At 42.2% G+C, this 24,319-nt stretch overlaps 1 protein-coding gene across 1 annotated transcript in view; it reads right to left on the bottom strand.

The window, feature by feature from the left end:
- FLT4 (fms related receptor tyrosine kinase 4) overlaps positions 1–24,319 on the bottom strand; it is a 182,972-nt gene that overhangs the window by 49,538 nt on the left and 109,115 nt on the right. Inside the window, exons 3-8 of the mRNA XM_075274970.1 lie at positions 7,559–7,827; positions 4,853–4,962; positions 2,726–2,888; positions 2,499–2,638; positions 1,283–1,454; positions 345–462 (exon numbers count right to left, since the gene is read on the bottom strand). Coding sequence (XP_075131071.1) covers positions 345–462; positions 1,283–1,454; positions 2,499–2,638; positions 2,726–2,888; positions 4,853–4,962; positions 7,559–7,827 — 972 coding nt within the window. The remainder of the gene's footprint in view (positions 1–344; positions 463–1,282; positions 1,455–2,498; positions 2,639–2,725; positions 2,889–4,852; positions 4,963–7,558; positions 7,828–24,319) is intronic.

Genomic DNA, 24,319 nt, shown 5'->3' with positions numbered 1-24,319 from the left:
AGGCTAACATTGTTAGCTTTTCCCACAATGCTTGGCCAGTAGCAAAGCATTGTGGGAAATAATCACTGATCTCGATCCCACCTAAAAAGATCGTGTTCGTAATTCCAATCACGATCGTGAAATTTTCTCGATCGCCGATCAGAATCCGATCTTTTCCGAACACGATCGCTCAACCCTAATCCTTAGGCAGTATCAGCTGCTTAAAGTGAAAGTATCACTCCATGACCAATGCTTTTGCTTCACGAGCCATGTGATGTAACTTATTGTGGTCTGATTGAAACAAGTGAGGCTTGGTAGTAAGTGAAGAGACAATATCACAAAACAACTCAGCTGTGTGATCGTACCATTGAAAAGTAGGTGCTGGGTAAGCGGAAACTTTGACTGACAGTCTTGTCAACTTGTCTCCTGCTGTCGCCTCGATGATCGTGTTATCCTTGGTCTCCACGGAAATAAAAGGCTTTTCTATGGAAGAAAAAGAAGTTGTAAGGCAATGAGAAATAGAAAGAGGATTGTTGTACTACAGGGATCTGCAAATGTCTACAATGCAAACAGAAAAAATTCTATCCGCTCTCTAAAACATTGGTCGACCATTACATTAAATTTTCATTATTAGGCCGGGGCCCCACGTGGCCTAAACATCACAGCGGAAACGCAATTGCAAGAACCATAGCGTTTTACAATCCATTGCAGAAAATTCCCACAGCGAAAATGCTGCAATTTCAACAACCGTTTTTGGAAATTGCAGTATTCCAATTATAACTACGGAGGAAAAATTGATGCATTTCCGCTGCAGTTTTTCCTGTAGCGTTTCTTCGCTGCGGCCTGCTACGTGGCTTTAGCCTAAAAGTTATATTTTCGTTTCAATGTACGGATATGCTTTAACCAAATCTGCCACTTAAGGTACAGGGTCATATAAATGCACTAAAGTCCTGAATTTAGCACAGGTGATTTGTTTTTACACAGAACATTTCAGAAATTTGAACAAGAAATGTTATATGAGACTATCACAGTAGTGCAGCCTCAGGCTTTGGGCCTGTCATTTTAAACAGTCACATTTTAAGCATTGTTAAAAACTTTATTCCCATTTTTTTATACACTAAAGAAATGTTTATGACAATTTTTTGGCAGGTCTTCTTGGCATGTGCCAAATTTTAGGCTTTAGAAGACTATACGTTTTGTATACATCCCCCGTCCACCTCTATCAGTTTTGCTACCTTAGCCTAGCCAAGGCTCATCTATAACGCCACAAGGTAACCCGCACCGTTTCCCATTCATTCTGTACCGTGCACAATGACCTCGACGCTCTCCTGGTATTGCCATGTCTCACTCAAGGCATGACACTCATACTTCCCCAGGTCTGACTGGTTTACACTGGGCACAATGAGAGTGCTGAACATTTCTGTGTGGTCTTGCTGGGGCAGTCGATCAGAGTGCTCCGTCACATAGCGGTTAGTCTGTGAAGACCAGAAGATTTAGGTTACCTTTATGTGCCTCACATTCATAGTTTGTACAAATTATTCATTATGTATTAATCCTTGAACAGAATAATAGAAATTATTATCTGGCAGTTGAAGTCAATGTAATCTTTGACACAAGTTTAAAGGAATTTTTAAGAGTTAAAAATATTGGTGACCTATCCTGAGGATAGGTCATTTGGATTAGTGTGTCTCTGCCACCCAGCACTCCCACTGATCAGCTTTCACAGAGAATAAGGCAGGAAGCAGACAGCTCTGCTCTTTGTGCAGTGGCCAGACCAAGTTATTGCAGAGGTCCAATTCACTTGAATGGAAGCTAAGCTGCAATGACTTGCTTTAGCCAGTACACAGAATAGCACTGTCTGCTTCATGCTCTATTCTTTGCTGATTGGTGTGGGTTCTGGGTATTAAACGCCAAAAAAATTGGCCTAGAATTGCTATAACATAAGGTATATTAAAAAATAAATCTGCACAGGATTTTTTTTATGGTCCAACAGGCTACTCCTGTACAGATCAGTAGTATGGGACTGCTTCCGATGCCCATACTATACGAAGCACAGAGGCAGATAGCTCTGTGCACTGTATAGTGGCTGGGTGTCAGTACTGCAGCTCAGCTCCCATTACTACACAGGTTCTACTTCAAGCTGCATTGTGTGTATAGAGTGGGTGTCGTATCTAAGCAGTGGCAGGATTCAGGACATAAATAAATCCTGGCCAAGCCCTCTAAAATGATATGGTGGACAGTCACTTTATCCTTACAATAAAAGATATCTTAACCTTAAGTATCATATAGTAACATGTATTATTTAGGTGCATTATGTTGCGATGATAATAAAGCATTGGACCACTAGTAGTGGTGAAATATGGTGGGAGGACCTGCCAAGAACAAGAGGGTAACTGGGGCTACATGTTGGGTATCACTGGAATTAATTGACATTGTTGCTATATTAATTGGGTTAAATAATTAGATAAATTCTATATTAAATAAATGTATATAATGTATTTAATATATAGATTTATTACCTTTTTTCCAGGATAATCCCACTGAAAGTCAACTGCTGTATTAAACTCTGCAATGACGGTGCAGTTTAACACAAGCTGTTCTCCTACCAGCAGCTCCACCGTGTCTTTAGGAGACAGGTACATATCATAGAAATGATATCCTGGAGTGAAAAGAAGCCACATAGTATGATTGACAGTAAAAACAGTCATAACATATTGTACAAACCGGATGTATGACAATATCTTACCTGTAAAGTGGATAAGAAAATAATTTGACAAAAACTTCCTCCCGTCTATGACGGTCACACATTGGACTAAGAGGGAGTCTCTGATCTGGTCTGCAGGGACGATCATCCCGTCTTTATTGTCCCATCGGACACTCTTCCCATCTGGAATAATATCTGAGGTTTGCTAAATGAAAAGAGTATAGAAGTGTAAAAGTAGAAATCACAATGGAATCAGATACACAAAAAATTGGAGGTCAGTGTAATACAGAAATATTTCTATAGGGGTATGTTCACATGAGCCACATTTGCCTATGATAAATCAACATATATTGACTAGAGAACCTATGGCTAAAATTTAAGGCTGCATTCACACTGAGTAACGCTGGCGTTTTTTTGTGCTTATTTTTGCACATTGCGCTGCGTTAACGCCGCGTATGCGCCGCGTTTGCGCCGTGCAACACGACCGCAAAATAGCGCGGCGCTATGTGCAAAAATAAGCACAAAAAACGCCAGCGTTACTCAGTGTGAATGCAGCCTAAGGCTGATTTTTGCCTCTGATGCGCAGATTGATGTGCTTGCGGGTCCATATAGGGATCAGTCTCATGTAGTGGGGAGAATCTGATGGCTCTTCTGTATGTATTTGGCATAAATAGGTGGTTGTGGACAACAATCTGCAAAATGGGAACTGGTTTACAAAACTCCATTCACATGTCCTAGATGTGGATTGATAGGGTAAGCCCATAGGCAGATGCCACAATAAATGGGAGGCAGACAGTCCTGACAATCTTCAGGTGGATCCACTGTATGAACTTACCCTTGACAGATTTGATGAGGATTTTTATGTGACATTTGTGCCTTAATGCGTTACATTATGTGTCTACAAGTGTAGCAAATTTGCAATTCAGTGGTATAGCGTCTAGCCCAGGGTGTTTAATGCCAGAACTAAAGGAGTATTTCCTTCCTATACAGTCCCAGTAATATAATATCACAATCGATGGTGGTCTAAATTCCATGGATCTGTATAATGGGTCAGGAATCTGCAATACAACTACATAGTGGTAAATATATCTGTGCTGCAAATAACTAACAGGAACAACCCGCGCAAAATTAGCACATTGGCGTAACCTACTGTACATTTTACATTAGTTTTCTACAAAGTGGTGGGTCATGGAGGTAGTGAGGTACAAGGCCTCCCTGACAAATTCAACATTATTTGTGCCCCCCCCCCTCCCAAAAAATGGCACAAATAATGGCTGATGTAGATTTTAGCTTCAGGTGCACGGACCACTTGAGATCTGACAATATTAAATTAACACCTAAAACATACTAATCATGAACTTTAGATTGTGAACCATATGTGAACAGAGACTGAATGTCTGTGGAATATGTACAAGTACGAGAAATTAGTAATCAATGAATTAAGAATTGAACATGTTAACAATTTTGGCAAATCTCGTCCTGTCATGGCCAGTTATTAATATTGACATATTACAAGTCTTAATAAATTGGTCTCATTGTTGTATATCTATTGCAGAACCTAAGGCTGGGTTCACATGGGGATTTTTGACACGGAATCCGCCTCAGAATCTGATCCAAAAAAAACACCTCCCATTGACTTCAAAGGGAGCCATTCACTTCTTTTTTATGCTAGCGTGTTTTGTGCCACGGAAAAAAGAAGTGACCTGTCCTTTCTTGCACTGCAGCGTCCACGGCGAAACACCTCGCTCATGACTAGGCCTATTCATTTGGGCCTAATCCACAGCGGAGTGCCGTGACTGGATGCCGCTGCACTGCACCGGCATCCAGTCGCAGCTAGCCATTTTTTTGGACCGGATCCTGAGACAGCCTCTGCGTCAAAATCCGGTCCAAAAATCCCTGTGTGAACCCAGCCTAAGAGGTTAAACTGAGAATCCCTGGGCTATGCTTTACACCCCTTAGGTCCTGCACAAGACATAACATAGTGTATCAGTCCTGCCTGTAAGGTTCCTTTAATAGTCACAAAGTCTTAAAAAAATGGCCATAAATGACCAATTTAGTAGATGTCATCTGTTAATTCAATGTAGCAGCAAGATTAATTCTCATATATTATGTGGGTGTATTGTGCAGTATCCATACAGTAAAAATGCAGAAGAATCTGCCGCTTCATACCGTTTGTAGAGTAACATTGAGGTCTGGAATAGATACTTGGCACGGCACTCTGGTTGTTTCCTTATTTATTACTATGGTCCCAACAGGGTTGATGAATGGTTGCTCCCAGTCTGATAATACAAGACAGAGAATCAAAGACAGATGCTATATATACTTAATCATGAGAGTAAAGGATGAATAATCACACGCTTTTTCCTACTGATAATTCTCCATCCATTTCAGTTATGTTGAATTCTCTCCAAAGTTATGTTTTGTCACTTGAGCAGATTATTCAGATTCATTTCAATATACTGTATGTTCTGATACAGAGCTCCATATCTTCTGCATAGATATTGATTGAAAAGGTTGCAGCCACCAGTAGAGGGAGCTTATGAGCGTACTGAGACGATATTACCTGTCCGATGGCGGTGGCTGAGCTGACCGTGCTATGCTGTTTCTGCAACTCCATTGCAAGCAAGTAAGAACTACAGAAACAGCATAACATGTCCAGCTCAGCCATTTCTGTAAAAACAAACAAACAAAAAAAGTGGTACCGTATTTTCCGGACTATAAGGCGCACATAAAAACCTACGACTTCCTCAGAAATCGTAAGTGCGGCTTATAGTCCGGTGCGCTTTATATATGGATGGAAGCGGCGGCAAAGTCTGCGTGCCGCTTCCATACATACATAAAAGGCACCGTAAGGGTGCATTCACACTACGGAATGCCGGCGTGTATCACAGCCGTACACGTCGGCGTTAGAGCAGGGCTGCCGGACACTTCCTATTCATTTCTATGGGAGCCGGCATGCGAGCGTTCCCCATAGAAATGAATGGACAGACACTTCCCATTCATTTCTATGGGAGCCGCCATGCGAGTGCTCCCCATAGAAATGAATGGAAAAAAGCAGTCCATTCATTTCTATGGGGAGCGCTCGCATGCCGGCTCCCATAGAAATGAATGGGAAGTGTCCGGCAGCCCTGCTGTAATGCCGGCGTGAAACAGAACCCTGAAACAGAACGTGAAACTTACCGAGCGGTGCAGGCGGGCATTCAGGCCTCCTCTTCCTCCGATGTCCTGACCACTTCCTCCGGCGCTCGCGAACTGATAATGGCCTGGGCGCATGCGCAATATCATAATGCTTCTACTACGGCTACTGCGCAAGCGCCCAGGCCATTATCAGTTAGCGAGCGCCGGAGGAGGAGGACGGAACATCGGAGGAAGAGGAGGCCTGAATGCCCACCCACCCTGCACCGCTCGGTAAGTTTCACATTCTGTTTCAGGGTTTTATTTTAAAACGGGGGGGTAGTTTAATATAACTTTTACGGTTGGGCTCTATCAGCATGATTTTGCTGATAGAGCCCCTCCTCGCCTGCCGAGCGCTTCCAATAGAAGCGGCTGGCACGCGGGGGGTTAAGCGGCCGCTGGCAAAGTCTGCCTGCCGCCGCTTTCAATAACATATAATGCGCACCGGACTGCGGCTTATAGTCCGGTGCGCCTTATATATGAACCGAGACGGACTATAAGGCACTCATGGGCAATGCGCCTTATAGTCCAGTGCGCCTTATAGTCCGTAAAATACGGTATATGGACAGGTATTGAATGCTCATTTCAACCACAAAGGAGTGAGACAGTAATACCCCTGTGAGTTCAATAAAGGGTATGTAATAAGCTCCCTCTAGTGATGGCTGAAGGCAGAGTAAGGACCTTTCACCATCTCCAACGCTTAGCTTTCTTTAGTAGATGCCGCTGCCCGGATTCCTGCATAGTTTCAAGTTTTTCCTTAGCCCCACCATTCCTGAGCAATCATTTCTATTACTTTCAGGTTGCCAGTTGCTGTCTGCTTGTGTCTGAGACCCCCCGCCTGACAGTAGAGAACATAACTGTGCTGAAACTAACACCGATTGCTACAAAATAGTAGGGACTAGAGATAAAATTTCAATGGTTCCAGAATTAGTGGAGAGATACCTATGGAAGTATGTAAAGAACTGAAGTTGGTGAAACGTCTTCTGAAAGATTTTCACATATTAGACATTGATCCCATATTATTCTATAGGATAAGCTATAAATGTCTAATATTTTCAGTTTTGGGACCCCATCTCCAGAATAGAAGACCCCCCACTCCCCAGCCCACCTGGTGAAGCGGTTGCTGAGTGCTCTATCCAAGTGGAGAATTCTTTGAAGGTCATAGCCTGGTTGTTTCCAGGACTCTCATGTAGAGAACATATGGCAGCCAGAGGCTCATGTGATCATGAAGCTACTCTTTGGTATGATGAGGAAGAAAACTTATGTAGACATCTAATTGCTTGTATGCTGGACAAAGCTGCAAATATCTGACGCTTTAGGGTAAATTCACATGGAGGAATTTGGAGAGGAATTTGAGTTTTTTTCTCCTCCCCACTGGTCCTTTGGTATCCCATGGGTGGCAGAGATAAAAACAGAAAAGTATCCTGCTCGATTCCAGCTGATTTAGATGCAGCGCCTGTGGCATGAAGCTGAGCAGCAGGTGAAAGCTGTGATGGAAAGTTGGAGGGATGAAGAGGAATTTGAGGTGGAAGTCTGCCTTAAATTCTGACTCCATTTCCACCTTGTGAACATACCCTTACGTTCTTTGCCATTGTTCGGAGTTATAGTTTTGCAACAGCTGGAGAGTCGTAGATTAGGGATTGTTCTGAACTAAAAGCTAAAAACATACTAAACAATGTTCTCAAGATATCAACATCTCACCTCTCACGAAGACATGGGTGCTGACAGCCGTGGCCCCCTTGACCTTGGTGTTAATGTATCTGTAGTGGCAACAGTAAATGCCCGAATCAGTAGCCAGTGAGCCTATTATTCTGAAGATCTTGCAGTACGGTTTGCTTGGCGTTCCTTCACAATCCTCCACTGTAACGCTTCGGGTGCCATTGACAATCACAATCATTTCTAAGTCCTTGTCATTCTGGTTGGATTCTACAATGCCTCCAGGCCACGTCCACTGCAGGGGCCACTGCCCTCTAGAAAGCCAAACAAGAGAAAACATTATCTATCAACATAGAATTTCCTGATCTTGAATATGTAGATGAAACCCTCATGATTTGGATTTGCCTAGTGTGTCTGTATTGCGATCCTAGAGAAACACTGGATTAGATATTCTTCAGAAAAAAAATTATGATAGGACTGTCCTGGACTGGAGGCAAAATGAATTGATTCCTAGCATTATTACCCTTTGGTGGCCTTATAACGAAGCTTTAGCATTGATAGTGAGCCAAGGAATTAAAAATATCAATGTCCTATTCTAAGGATATGTCAGCAATATCAGATCGGTGGAAAGTCTGACAACTGCCAGCACAATTGATCACCTGTTGTCAGAGGCTGATACATAAAGAATAGAGCAGGAATCAGACAGCGCCATTGTCTGTGTAGTGGCTAGACCAGGTACTGCACATCAGCTCCCTTTCACTTGAATTAGAGCCAAGCCTCAATGATCAGTTCAGCCACTACACAGAGAATAGAGCCATCTGTTTTCTGCTCCTTTCTCTGTGTATTAGCTGCTGAGAACATGTCACTGATGGGGCTGCTCCTTCACATAACCTGGAATATTTGATCATCTATCACTTGTTTTTTCCCAATCATTTGAATTAAAAAATGTTTTACTGCATTACCTTAAAGGGATTCTACCATTAAAGCAACTTTTTTTCTAATTACCACGTCGGAATAGCCTTAAGAAAGGCCATTCGTCTCCTACCTTTAGATGTGGTCTCCGTCGCGCCGTTCCTTAGAAATACCGGTACTTACGGGTATGCTAATGAGGTCTCGACAGCAATGGGGGCGTCCTTCTTCTTCATCTGCCTCCTCCCCTTGTCTGTCGTCTTCTTTCTTCGTCATGTCTGACACCAGCGCAGTCGGCTCTGGGACCCTGTTAGAGCCGACTGCACATGCTCAGTAAGGTCCATACAGCCCTCTGACGCACAAGTGAACTCATCCAGGCTTCGGAGGACTGTACAGACCTTACTGAGCATGCGCAGTCGGCTCTAACAGGGTCTCAGAGCCGACTGCGCAGGTGTCAGACATGACGAAGAAAGAAGACGACAGACAAGGGGAGGAGGCAGATGAAGAAGAAGGACGCCCCCATTGCTGCTGAGACCTCATTAGCATACTGGTAAGTACCGGTATTTCTAAGGAACGGCGCGAAGGAGACCACATCTAAAGGTAGGAGAGGAATAGCCTTTCTAAAGGCTATTCCGACGTGGTAATTAGAAAAAAAAGGTGCTTTAATGGTAGAATCCCTTTAAAGAAGCATATTCAGACTGAGGCACTTCTCAGACACATGTCTATATATCTGGCCCATTATTAAGAAACCACTTACTTTGGGTAGGGTAGGTCTCAGGCTGTTCCTGGTTGAGAAACCACTAGGGGTGTAGTGGTCTTTTGATGAGCAGGAAAGCAATCATACTCAACTGTAGGACATAGGGACTTGGGTAGCTACTATCAGTCTGAACACCCAATTTAACAGCGTAGAGTCAAAATAAAATGTGGGTGGACTTTGAGGGCATGGGTAGCATGGTGGCTGCTTTAAAGGTTTAACATCTGCACAACCAGTAGTGGAACATGAAGCTCCTTAGCCCCAATACAACATCTGTACCAGGAGATCCAATTATAATATGTTGTATATAGTACTGGTCTCCTCATAATGGGAAGAGTCACCATTTATAATAATAAATTTTATTTCTATAGCGCCAACATATTCCGCAGCACTGTACAATTTGTAGGGTTCAAATACAGACAGAAAGATACATTACAAAGAAAGTCATTTCACACAATGGGACTGAGGGCCCTGCTCACAAGAGCTTACAATCTATGAGGTAGAGGGAGTGACACAAGAGGTAGCAGGGGCGGCATTGCTTATGCAGAGGTCAGACACTTTTGTAATAGAGGTTACTGTCATTACACAAACATAAAACTTTATAAGCCGCCAACAGTCGTGTCCTTTAACATGTGGATGGAGCTTGGACCTATAAAGTTATCCTGAGATTACATCATATCATGTGGGGAAATGTGGGAGCGGGGACAGAGGAGGGTTAAATTTTGGGGATTCTAATTATAGTATGGAAGGGTTTACGTTAGACATTGTGATAGGCCTGTCTGAAAAGATGTGTCTTTAGTTTGCGTTTGAAACTGTAGAAATTGGGAGTTAATCTGATTGTCCGGGGTAGAGTATTCCAGAGAAGTGGTGCAGCTCGGGAGAAGTCTTGTATACAAGCATGGGAGGTTCTGATAATAGAGGATGTAAGTGTTAGGTCATTGAGTGAACGGAGAACACGGGTTGGGCGGTAGACCGAGATGAGGGAGGAAATGTATGGAGGTGCAGCATTATGGAGAGCCTTGTGGATGAGAGTGATAACTTTATATTTTATTCTATAATGAATAGGCAGCCAATGTAACGACTGGCACAGACCAGAGGCATCGCTGCAGCGTCTAGCCTGATAGATGAGCCTGGCCGTTGCATTCAGAATAGATTGTAGAGGGGAGAGTTTAGTGAGGGGAAGACCGATTAGTAAGGAGTTACAGTAGTCAAGGCGAGAGTGAATCAGAGAGACAATAGGTGTCTTTAGTGCATCTCTGGTACCATTAAGGGCTCTGCACCCTCTGTACCCCTTCAAGTTATTCCTCTGCACCTAACAAAAGGTTACTAATATGTCTGCAATTCCTATTGGCAGCGCTGGACCCCCTAGGGATGAAGTAGTGACAATATAGGCTACAATATGGTGCCTAGAACACTTGTCACTAATCTTTTCCGACACAAGAGAGGTCTGAACTTGTTGCTTTGCCAAATTGTATTATGGTCTCCAATAGAGATGAGCGAACACTAAAATGTTCGAGGTTCGAAATTCGATTCGAACAGCCGCTCACTGTTCGAGTGTTCGAACGGGTTTCGAACCCCATTATAGTCTATGGGGAACATATACTCGTTAAGGGGGAAACCCAAATCCGTGTCTGGAGGGTCACCAAGTCCACTATGACACCCCAGGAAATGATACCAACACCCTGGAATGACACTGGGACAGCAGGGGAAGCATGTCTGGAGGCATAAAAGTCACTTTATTTCATGGAAATCCCTGTCAGCTTGCGATTTTCGCAAGCTAACTTTTCCCCATAGAAATGCATTGGCCAGTGCTGATTGGCCAGAGTACGGAATTCAATTCGACCAATCAGCGCTGGCTCTGCTGGAGGAGGCGGAGTCTAAGATCGCTCCACACCAGTCTCCATTCAGGTCCGACTTTAGACTCCGCCTCCTCCGGCAGAGCCAGCGCTGATTGGCCGAAGGCTGGCCAATGCATTCCTATGTGAATGCAGAGACTTAGCAGTGCTGAGCCAGTTCTGCTCAACTACACATCTGATGCACACTCGGCTCTGCTACATCTGATGCACACTCGGCTCTGCTACATCAGATGATGTACATCTGGCCAATCAGCGCTGGCCAATGCATTCTATTAGCCCGATGAAGTAGAGCTGAATGTGTGTGCTTAGCACACACATTCAGCTCTACTTCATCGGGCTAATAGAATGCATTGGCCAATCAGCGCTGGCCAATGCATTCTATTAGCGTGAGCTGAGTTTGCACAGGGGTTCTAGTGCACCCTTGGCTCTGCTACATCAGATGTACATCATCTGATGTAGCAGAGCCGAGTGTGCATCAGATGTAGCAGAGCCGAGTGTGCATCAGATGTGTAGTTGAGCAGAACTGGCTCAGCACTGCTAAGTCTCTGCATTCGCATAGGAATGCATTGGCCAGCCTTAGGCCAATCAGCGCTGGCTCTGCCGGAGGAGGCGGAGTCTAAGGTCGGACCTGAATGGAGACTGGTGTGGAGCGATCTTAGACTCCGCCTCCTCCAGCAGAGCCAGCGCTGATTGGTCGAGTTCCGTACTCTGGCCAATCAGCGCTGTCCAATGCATTCCTATTGGAAAAAGTTTATGTCACAAAAATCACAATTACACACCCAATAGAGCCCCAAAAAGTTATTTTTAATAACATTCCTACCTAAATAAAGGTTATCCCTAGCTATCCCTGCCTGTACAGCTATCCCTGTCTCTTAGTCACAAAGTTCACATTCTCATATGACCCGGATTTGAAATCCACTATTCGTCTAAAATGGAGGTCACCTGATTTCGGCAGCCAATGACTTTTTCCGATTTTTTTCGATGCCTCCGGTGTCGTAGTTCCTGTCCCACCTCCCCTGCGCTGTTATTGGTGCAAAAAAAGCGCCAGGGAAGGTGGGAGAGGAATCAAATTTTTTTGGAGTTTGCCACGTGATGTTCGATTCGAATCGAACACATCGAACAGCCTGATATCCGATCGAACATGTGTTCGATAGAACACTGTTCGCTCATCTCTAGTCTCCAAGTGGGACCCAAACCAGGACCAGGAAAAAGCATTTCCATTCAGTATTTTTTCATGTCTGTTTATCACATCCATATGTATAGTAAGTGTCTTTAGGTTGGACCTGCTCTTATAAGACTGCGAAACTACTTATGGAAAAAGTAGCAGTATTGATATTGTCCTCGGTCCCCAAGTCATTCCACGCCAATGATAAAAATGAATACGGCAATGTTGTTGGGATCTCAGCTGAGCTCACACAGAGAGCTGCGCTGAGTCAGGACTTTGTGCTTCCAGATTCATGAATCAATCATATCCTACAGATCGCACTAAAAATAAAAAAATCCCCATGCATTGGACGGGATCCTGGTCTCTCCGCTTGATGGGTATCATCGTCTCTACAAGGCACCTGCACCATACGGCTTTTCACTGTAAAGGGGGTTAACTTGATGCAATCTTTTCCGGGTGGTCTGCAGTTATGATATTGTATGGCACAGCTGGACTTCATTATAGAAGCAGGAGACAGCAAGAAAAGCATCAAATCTGAATAGGGCTATGAAAAAGGGCTTGTAGGGAAGAGATGAGAAGCCTGGCTTCCTTCCACTTAAGCTCCTTAGTGGGGGTGAAAGACAATATCTCCCCCCCATTACAAATGAATATAATAAGGTCCCTAGGTTCCAGCTACGGTCTCCCCCTTCCAATAACAAACAATGTGTTGGAACAGGTTCCGTGTGGATCTTAGAGATTGTGTGAATAACACTCTTAGTGACTGACAGACTTTGAGGAATGAAAGGTGAACAAATCTGAACCGGAGAAAATTTTGCCAGTTTTGATAAAGTTCACTTCAGAGCACTCCACCCCACCCCATAAAGCAAAAAGTCCATCAAAGAGCAAGAAACAAGCTGACGGCAATACAGAAGAGTAAGAGATTGATACAGATTTATTAACTTAAGTAAATATTTAGAAGTGTGAACAATGTCATAATAATATAATAAGTGAAATGATGGCATATCATTGCCAGCTATGCTACTGTGTCTGCGTATTCAGTGCCGGACTGTTATCAGTGCTTTCATAACCATCTCCAGGTTTATGCGCATGGCCTACAAAGCATCATTCATATGACTACACACAACAATGGATATGAGAGAGGGAGGACATTTACAATGGTCATGTGATGAGGACACAGGCATCAGCCTGGTAATCAGCTGTGTACCTGATTATTGTGCGGTAACTATAACAAGCAGCACCTGTGTACACATCACATGACCATGGACTGTAAATCACATGACCATGGTCAGACTTTTATCCACTAGAGGTAAGCAGAATGAATGACAGCAAGCCGAAATCTAGAAAACTGTGAGGAATTGATACGGAAAGTATATTGGAAAATTGTACAACTTTTTATTAAACAAACCATAACATTTGTCCCTCTAATGAGGCGATGTGAGGCGGCAGCCTCAGGCGGCACTATCAGGAGGGGCGGCATGGAGGGACGCTGGTCTGCATGCTTTCTGTCATGCTCCAGACCATTATTATATGCCACCCCTCCTGATAGTAATTCCCCAGGCTGCGCTGTTATATAGATCGGCGTCTGTGAGACACCAATCTATTTAAAACTAATTCTGTGTGACTGTAGACACTGAGAAGACAGACAACATGTCTGCTTCTCAGTGTGGGAGGCGCAATGCGATGACCTCACGCATCTCCTACGCTGAGACGCAGACGTCCTGCGCGCTGTGATCCCGGGTAATAAAGAAGAGACGCCGGCTGCATCAAGAGCTCCCAGGTAGGTGAGGATAACTTTTTATTTTTTTAAGGCGAGTTATGGGTATTTAAGGGGTTGTTAGGAGGGGGCACTTATTTATTAACAGGAGTTATTTATATAAGGACTATTAGGGGCATTATTAATACAAGGGGGATTTAAAATACCCCCCTGTATTAATAATGCCCCCAAAAGACCTTATGTAAATACCGCATATCATTAATACAAGAGGGTGTATTTATATAAGGGCTATTAGGGGCAAGAGGGGATTTATAAAGGGGATATTAGGGGCATTATTAATATAAGGGGGTATTATTAATAAGGGGAACTATTTATGGGGCTTTGTGTATGTGAGGACAATATGGGTCAGGTGCCTGGAAAAGTGAGGAGTCAAAGATGTCTGTGTTGCAAACTTTACAGAGACAAATCACATGCTGGAAGAAGTGGTCATGGCGGTCCAGAGGGAAGAGACGTCTCCGGTAAGTCACCACAAAATGTTACGTATTGTATCACTGTAATGTTACCAGTAGTAACCCCCCCTAGCCTTTCTGTTGTCCGCCTCAGGCAGAAGAAAGGCTAGATTCACCACTGCCAACCCCTTTAAGGGAAAATGGTCATACCATTGGAACAAGAATATCATAGATTTATCTCTGCTCTCAGTTTTTGTAATGGTCTGTGTTCTATACCACAAGAAATAATTTTTTGCCAGTTATATATAAATATAACTTTATTTAAATTGATATGTTTCATTGTCATTTTTGTTAATACACCAAGTAAAAAATCCTTTTTGACTGGTTTTTTAGCATTGTTGCTAAATGAGCCAACACAGTGTGAGAGAGTGAAGGATGTGGTTTGGGAAGACAAGTATGTCCCAGCCAGGCAGCTAAATGGTGTTTGGTAAAGACTCACATCAGGGAGGTCAGCTGACTAATCAAGGCCTGATAATAGTCTGTGTGTGAAGACTGTTAAGTGTGGCACCACACAGACAGAGCTGACCTGTTCAGACTGAACATACAAAGCAGGTACTGTGCCACCCATTGTTGTTGCCAGGGTGGTAGTCTGGTAGCCAGGCTTCTGTATAGACAGGGAAACGTTTGTTTGTGTTTAGTTTAGTTCTCAGCCGAGAAGGGTTTTATTTATTTGAGCCTTTGCAAAGGCAATTAATGCACTGCAAGTGAATAAAGCCCAAACTTGTGTGCAATCCAGTGTCTGTGTCCCTGTTTCCTGCACTGCTACCGAGCATCTACCTGAGCGATTCCCCACAACAGTTTTTCAGGAATTCTTTGCAAAATGTACTTGGCCATCAAGAACAAGAAGAAACCATAACTTTTTTTTATGCTTTCTGGTAAAACAACAAGACAATAAATGTTAAAACAACATGGCTGACTGCGACTTATGATACAGATTTGAGGATGTTAGCAGCTGTCATAAAGGCCTGAAGCAAACAATAAGCAATGTAGATTTTGGTTATGGTGTGCTTTAAAGAGTTTCCTAATAATTTCAGGAAAGGAACTGAAAAACTGGATTGGATTCCCAATACGTTATTACGTTACACTTATCTAGGGTTCCAAAAACACTAGAGATCTGCTATTGAGTGATTCGTGATGCAACTTTTCCAGAAAAGTCAAACAAGTCTTGTGAGGTCCCGTCTATTGAACTCAGATGGAAGTCAAGAAGGATTGAAGCAAATAAATGAGATTTTATATTGAATGTTTGCATGTTATTAAAGTCAGGTAGTTGAAAAGATTCCAATCAGTTTGTCAGAATGAGCTTACATTACAACTGGATTCATATGAATTATCTATTTAGATCAAGCCAACTCAATATACAGCACTGTGGTGAAATTCTCATGTCAAATACCTGCCTAACTTTCATGTCCAATATCCTCTGTTAGAATTCTTCACATGCAGTTTAATACAACATCCCAAGTTTTGTGCCCGCTCTAAGTTCTTCAACAAATCAGCATGTAAAAACTATATTATATGTACAACCTTACTGCTTTCTTTACATTTCTAAACATATAGGCAAAAGAACTCTTTGGAGTTATCTGAAAAGTAGTGCTTTGCCCATGAAATAAAGGCACACATAGCCTGGTTACTGACAAAATTTTTCTTCTCAAGAACCATGCCTTTTGAAAACCAATTTCCAGTGGACCTCAGAAGAAGGCATAAAGAAGTTAGAAAATGCTACAAAAGCATTGCTAAAGACCTGGTTTTACATCAAACCATGGTTGGACAATTTGTTGGCAAATGTTGAAAATTCAAGATTTTTAAAAATCTCCTTAGGATTGGGCATCCAGTTAAGACCACTCTAAGATCTGAGATCACAATGGGTCAATCCTGAAATAGGTGAAGGAGAACCCAAGGGTGATAGTAAAAGACCTACTAAAGGCTTTACAAACTGAATAATAGGCTGTCCAAAAATACTTTATGCCATATGAAAATATTTGCCCAAGACCACCTGATGTCCCACAGTACTTCTGGGAAAAGGTTCCATGGACAGGTGAGGAAGGGTAAGGTTTTATTATAAAGGCACACCCTATATTTAGAGTAAAATGAACATTACATATCAACACCAAAACCTCAACCTAATGGTAAAGCATGGTATAGAAAGCATCATGGTTTCGAGGTTTTTCAATCATGTATAGACCATAGAACTCAAAGGTGTATCAAAACATTTTACAGTAGACTGTAAGGGCTTCAGTTCATGAGCTTAAGCTTGAGAGATGGGTGAAGTACAAAGACAAAGTCCTGAAACACAAGCAAATCATCTTAAAGTGGTTGTCCCATCACAAGGATCCTATGTATACTGCTTGTTAATGTGAATGTAAGACTTTTCCTAAATACATTGCTTCAGCAAAACTGCTTTGTTTGTCCACTATCTTACTTTATTCAATTCATTGTTGACACAGCCCTTGACTTTTGAGCAGATAAGTCAAGTGATGTATCTGCTGCTCTCAGGGGGGAGGGAGGAGGGGCTAAGTGCACGGGAGTGAGCCTGTGTTTCTAGCTATTCCTGTGTCTGCACCACGTGACCTAGCTTCCTGCACTCAGATAGGGGAGAAGAGCTGCTTTCATTTCTGAACTCGTCTTCTGTTCTCCCAGTTATCAGGCTAGCTAATTCAATTGTGTTCATTGTGGCAGAGACAGGCGTGGGAATACCCCTTTAAGAATGATGGGAGAAAAAGGTGATACATGCTTGCATTTTGGAATAGCCAAGTCTTGACATTAACGCTATTGAGATGCTGCAGCATGACCCAAGAGGACTGTGCATACAGGGCATCTCAGAAATATTGATTAACTGAAACACATTTGCATTGAGAAATGGTTCGTATTTATTCCTCAAGACCAGAAAAACAAACAAATGGTCCATTTAATGTAGGAGTCTCCAAAGCAGATTTGGTAGAGGCTTGTTTAACTCGTGTTCATCTAGTATTGTGATTTTGATTAAAAAAAACAAAACAAAAAAACAGAACATATTTTCTTAGTAATGCAGGAATCCATGTAATTCCAAGGGGTTCACTTATTTTGTCGAATTGGTATTGTAACTAATTTCTTTTATAAGATTTAATGGATTAGAAGGCTGAATTTCACACAAATATTTCCGCTTGTAGATACCAAGAACCATCTTTAGTTGTCTGTGAACCAAAGGCCCCTCCCCTAACGCAAAACCTCACCCGATTTTTTTAATTATTTTTAAAAAGGGGTAAAGGTGTGAAAAATTCTAAAATTCTAGCACAAGGATCTCTTTCACCATAACTAGCTATATTTCAGCACCTCAAAACTCGTGTAAAGGTTTTCATAATTTTTAGCACTTTACAACTCTTGCCAAGAACGCATGGTGAATGATGGCACACTGCTCCAGTTTTTGGCATTTGGCAGATATATATATAAAAACCCACAAAATATCTTCCCAACAAATCTTGTGGTTTGTGCATTTCGGCTGCCAGTTCTTAATGGTTATTCAGAATAAAGGCAAAGAAATGCAAGTTATATTCTCCACTATGTGTAGTCAATGCTTTTCATTATGTTTGCTGAATCATCATGGAATCGTGTGACACAGGAATTGATAATAAGATGTTTAGCTTTAGTGCTCATGGCCATACAATGCTCAACTCCTGTACAAGTGTAGGGGACATTCCTATAAATCCAGCAATAAATAAAACTCATGGCGCCATCAGATTCCATATGGACAGAGGTCTTAAAAGAGCTCAGTTTCTCTCCCTCTATCATATAACCCTATATATCCCAGAGCTCAGCTTCTCTCTCTCTATCATATAATGCTATATATCACAGAGCTCAGCTTCTCTCCTCTATCATATAACCCTATATATCACAGAGCTCAGCTTCTCTCCTATATTACATAACCTATATTTCTCAGCACTCAGCTTCTCTGCCATTATCATATAACCCTATATATAACAGAGCTTAGCTTCTCTCCTCTATCATATAAAAGCTGTATATCACAGAGCTCAGCTTCTCTCCTCTATCATATAACCCTATATATCACAGAGCTCAGCTTCTCCCCTCTATCATATAATCCTATATATCACAAAGCTCAGCTTCTCTCTTCTATCATATAACCCTACTAGCATCTGGTCGCGACTTCCTCTGCAGGTTTGCGGTGGTGCTGAGCAGGTAATACGTAGGCATGCGCCCTTGGCTTGGACTCGCTGTGCGCCACCATATCCACCCCTGCGTGACCCCGCCACATACGCTGCTCGCCGGGCTCCGTGGCCTTTGTATCTACCGGCTGTTCCCCGCACTCATGCCACTTCCCGCCCCGGAACCCCCTGGGACCTTTTTTGGCCCCATGTCCCCGTCCCCCTGCTTCCCAGCTCCCCCTTCCCGTGTCCCCCACCGGACCGGCAACCCCGTGCACCCCCAACACCCTACCTCTCTCCCTTCTCAAAGGCCCCTAACTCCCCTGCCATCTCATCCTCTCTCCCGCGGCCAAATGACATGGCAGACTGACCTGAGCAGACATAGGCGATATCCCCAACGGACAGGCAGACTCCAGAGTCTCCGATTATTATACTCTGGGGTCTGAAAAGACCCCAGAGTATAATAATTGTTTATGGGTGTCCACAGTGGGACATAATACTGTGTGCAGGGGCCACTAAGGGACATAATACTGTATGGAGGGGCCACTATGGGGTATAATACTGTGTGCAGGGGCCTCTATGGGGGATAATACTATGTGCAGGGGCCACTATGTGGGATAATAGAACGCGCAGAAATGCGTAGGAGGGGGTCGGTCGAGGTCTTCGGCGTTGGTGTTGGTCGGGGGGGGGGGGGAGGGGGGCATGTCAAAAGTTCGCCACGGGGCCCCGCCATTCTTAGTTACGCCACTGCATATAACCCTATATATCACAGAGCTCAGCTTCTCTCCCTCTATCATATAACCCTATATATTACAGAGCTCAGCTTCTCTCCCTCTATCATATCTTGCTCTCATATCTTCTGACAGGTTCATTTTGTGAAACATACACATTTTTCACTCCATTCTAAAGTTTCTGTTTTCCCTTTTCACGTCTATGCTCAGCTGTCATTATCTCTCTAAGGGTCAGAATTTAGGAGTTAATTCTGTCTTAGCAGCAATTTACCAAGATGGGAATTACGCTTTAAATAATTGTGGCCTACGACATCTTTAACCAGGGTGAAGTAGTTAAAGGGGATAGAGTCATAAAAAGGCATTCACAGAGTTCAGTCTTAATTCTCTGACTTGATGAGTTCCGAAAAGTCAACTTTTCAATGCTCGGTGTATCCAGCATTATATTTCCAAAGAAAACTGGGAACGGTTTCAAATTCAATTCATTACAGAGTTGGAAAAACAGTACCCTCCACCTAGGATCTGGGACAGGCATAAGTGATTAGTCAAGTATTTTCTCCTTTCCTTTCTTTTCTCTAGGTTATTAAGTCCTGGGGCTAGGATCAAGAACCAATGAACAAAGAAGGGTCTACTGAAAAGCTATTGGTGCACCCGAAGGTCATGGTTAGTAAAGACCCTACAATTTCAGAACGCATTTTTATTTCTTGTTATTTTTGCTTTACACATGAATGTTCATATCTGTCTGTTTAGTAGATACATAGATAGATAGATACTGTAGACAGATATAGTGTGTGTGTGTGTGTGTGTGTATATATATATATTAGAGATGAGCGAACAGTGTTCTATCGAACTCATGTTCGATCGGATATTAGGCTGTTCGGCATGTTCGAATCGAATCGAACACCGCGTGGTAAAGTGCGCCATTACTCGATTCCCCTCCCACCTTCCCTGGCGCCTTTTTTGCTCCAATAACAGCGCAGGGTAGGTGGGACAGGAACTACGACACCGGTGACGTTGAAAAAAGTAGGCAAAACCCATTGGCTGCCGAAAACATGCGACCTCTAATTTAAAAGAACAGCGCCGCCCAGGTTCGCGTCATTCTGAGCTTGCAATTCACCGAGGACGGAGGTTTCCGTCCAGCTAGCTAGGGCTTAGATTCTGGGTAGGCAGGGACAGGCTAGGATAGGAAGGAGAAGACAACCAACAGCTCTTGTAAGAGCTAAATTCCAGGGAGAAGCTTGTCAGTGTAACGTGGCACTGACGGGCTCAATCGCCGCAACCCAGCTTTCCCAGGATCCTGAATGGAATACACTGTCAGTGTATTCCCGTATATCCCCGATATATACCCCCGATACCCGTTCCAACGGTGTGCCCCCCACCTTCACCCCAGAAATACCCTGCAAGTCCCCTAGCAATAGAATTGGGGCTATATACACCCACTATTTTTGCTACTGCCATATAGTGCCATTGTCTGACTGGGAATTCAAAGAATATATTGGGGTTACAAATACCTTCATTTCTTGCTACTGGTATATAGTGCCATTGTCTGACTGGTAATTCAAAGAATATATTGGGGTTATAAATACCCTCATTTCTTGCTACTGGTATATAGTGCCATTGTCTGACTGGGAATTCAAAGAATATATTGGGGTTACAAATACCCTCATTTCTTGCTACTGGTATATAGTGCCATTGTCTGACTGGGAATTCAAAGAATATATTGGGGTTACAAATACCCTCATTTCTTGCTACTGCCATATAGTGCCAGTTTCTGACTGGTAATTCAAAGAATATATTGGGGTTGCGTGCACCCACAATTTTTGCTACTGGTATATAGTGCCATTGTCTGACTGGGAATTCAAAGAATATATTGGGGTTATAAATACCCTCATTTCTTGCTACTGGTATATAGTGCCATTGTCTGACTGGTAATTCAAAGAATATATTGGGGTTATAAATACCCTCATTTCTTGCTACTGGTATATAGTGCCATTGTCTGACTGGGAATTCAAAGATTATATTGGGGTTACAAATACCCTCATTTCTTGCTACTGCCATATAGTGCCAGTTTCTGACTGGTAATTCAAAGAATATATTGGGGTTATAAATACCCTGATTTCTTGCTACTGCCATATAGTGCCAGTTTCTGACTGGTAATTCAAAGAATATATTGGGGTTACGTGCACCCACAATTTTTGCTACTGGTATATAGTGCCATTGTCTGACTGGGAATTCAAAGAATATATTGGGGTTATAAATACCCTCATTTCTTGCTACTGGTATATAGTGCCAGTTTCTGACTGGGAATTCAATGAATATATTGGGGTTATAAATACCCTCATTTCTTGCTACTGGTATATAGTGCCATTGTCTGACTGGGAATTCAAAGAATATATTGGGGTTACAAATACCCTCATTTCTTGCTACTGGTATATAGTGCCAGTTTCTGACTGGGAATTCAAAAAATATATTGGGGCTATAAACACCCTCATTTCTTGCTACTGGTATATAGTGCCATTGTCTGACTGGGAATTCAAAGAATATATTGGGGTTATAAATACCCTCATTTCTTGCTACTGGTATATAGTGCCATTGTCTGACTGGGAATTCAAAGAATATATTGGGGTTATAAATACCCTCATTTCTTGCTACTGGTATATAGTGCCATTGTCTGACTGGGAATTCAAAGAATATATTGGGGTTATAAATACCCTCATTTCTTGCTACTGGTATATAGTGCCATTGTCTGACTGGGAATTCAAAGAATATATTGCGGTTACAAATACCCTCATTTCTTGCTACTGGTATATAGTGCCATTGTCTGACTGGGAATTCAAAGAATATATTGGGGTTACAAATACCCTCATTTCTTGCTACTGCCATATAGTGCCAGTTTCTGACTGGTAATTCAAAGAATATATTGGGGTTACGTGCACCCACAATTTTTGCTACTGGTATATAGTGCCATTGTCTGACCGGGAATTCAAAGAATATATTAGGGTTATAAATACCCTCATTTCTTGCTACTGGTATATAGTGCCATTGTCTGACTGGGAATTCAAAGAATATATTGGGGTTACAAATACCCTCATTTCTTGCTACTGCCATATAGTGCCAGTTTCTGACTGGTAATTCAATGAATATATTGGGGTTATAAATACCCTCATTTCTTGTTACTGCCATATAGTGCCAGTTTCTGACTGGTAATTCAAAGAATATATTGGGGTACGTGCACCCACAATTTTTGCTACTGGTATATAGTGCCATTGTCTGACTGGGAATTCAAAGAATATATTGGGGTTATAAATACCCTCATTTCTTGCTACTGGTATATAGTGCCATTGTCTGAATGGGAATTCAAAGAATATATTGGGGTTACAAATACCCTCATTTCTTGCTACTGCCATATAGTGCCAGTTTCTGACTGGTAATTCAATGAATATATTGGGGTTATAAATACCCTCATTTCTTGCTTCTGCCATATAGTGCCAGTTTCTGACTGGTAATTCAAAGAATATATTGGGGTTATAAATACCCTCATTTCTTGCTACTGGTATATAGTGCCATTGTCTGACTGGGAATTCAAAGAAATATTGGGGTTATAAATACCCTCATTTCTTGCTACTGGTATATAGTGCCATTGTCTGACTGGGAATTCAAAGAATATATTGGGGTTACAAATACCCTCATTTCTTGCTACTGGTATATAGTGCCATTGTCTGACAGGGAATTCAAAGAATATAATGGGGTTACAAATACCCTCATTTCTTGCTACTGCCATATAGTGCCAGTTTCTGACTGGTAATTCAAAGAATATATTGGGGTTACGTGCACCCACAATTTTTGCTACTGGTATATAGTGCCATTGTCTGACTGGGAATTCAAAGAATATATTGAGGTTACAAATACCCTCATTTCTTGCTACTGGTATATAGTGCCATTGTCTGACTGAGAATTCAAAGAATATATTGGGGTTACAAATACCCTCATTTCTTGCTACTGCCATATAGTGCCAGTTTCTGACTGGTAATTCAAAGAATATATTGGGGTTATAAATACCCTGATTTCTTGCTACTGCCATATAGTGCCAGTTTCTGACTGGTAATTCAAAGAATATATTGGGGTTACGTGCACCCACAATTTTTGCTACTGGTATATAGTGCCATTGTCTGACTGGGAATTCAAAGAATATATTGGGGTTATAAATACCCTCATTTCTTGCTACTGGTATATAGTGCCAGTTTCTGACTGGGAATTCAATGAATATATTGGGGTTATAAATACCCTCATTTCTTGCTACTGGTATATAGTGCCATTGTCTGACTGGGAATTCAAAGAATATATTGGGGTTACAAATACCCTCATTTCTTGCTACTGGTATATAGTGCCAGTTTCTGACTGGGAATTCAAAAAATATATTGGGGCTATAAACACCCTCATTTCTTGCTACTGGTATATAGTGCCATTGTCTGACTGGGAATTCAAAGAATATATTGGGGTTATAAATACCCTCATTTCTTGCTACTGGTATATAGTGCCATTGTCTGACTGGGAATTCAAAGAATATATTGGGGTTATAAATACCCTCATTTCTTGCTACTGGTATATAGTGCCATTGTCTGACTGGGAATTCAAAGAATATATTGGGGTTATAAATACCCTCATTTCTTGCTACTGGTATATAGTGCCATTGTCTGACTGGGAATTCAAAGAATATATTGGGGTTACAAATACCCTCATTTCTTGCTACTGGTATATAGTGCCATTGTCTGACTGGGAATTCAAAGAATATATTGGGGTTACAAATACCCTCATTTCTTGCTACTGCCATATAGTGCCAGTTTCTGACTGGTAATTCAAAGAATATATTGGGGTTACGTGCACCCACAATTTTTGCTACTGGTATATAGTGCCATTGTCTGACTGGGAATTCAAAGAATATATTAGGGTTATAAATACCCTCATTTCTTGCTACTGGTATATAGTGCCATTGTCTGACTGGGAATTCAAAGAATATATTGGGGTTACAAATACCCTC

The sequence above is a fragment of the Leptodactylus fuscus genome, chromosome 5 (genome assembly GCF_031893055.1).
Source record: "Leptodactylus fuscus isolate aLepFus1 chromosome 5, aLepFus1.hap2, whole genome shotgun sequence".
NCBI lineage: Eukaryota > Metazoa > Chordata > Amphibia > Anura > Leptodactylidae > Leptodactylus > Leptodactylus fuscus.
This window is presented reverse-complemented; position numbering and strand designations above follow the sequence as displayed.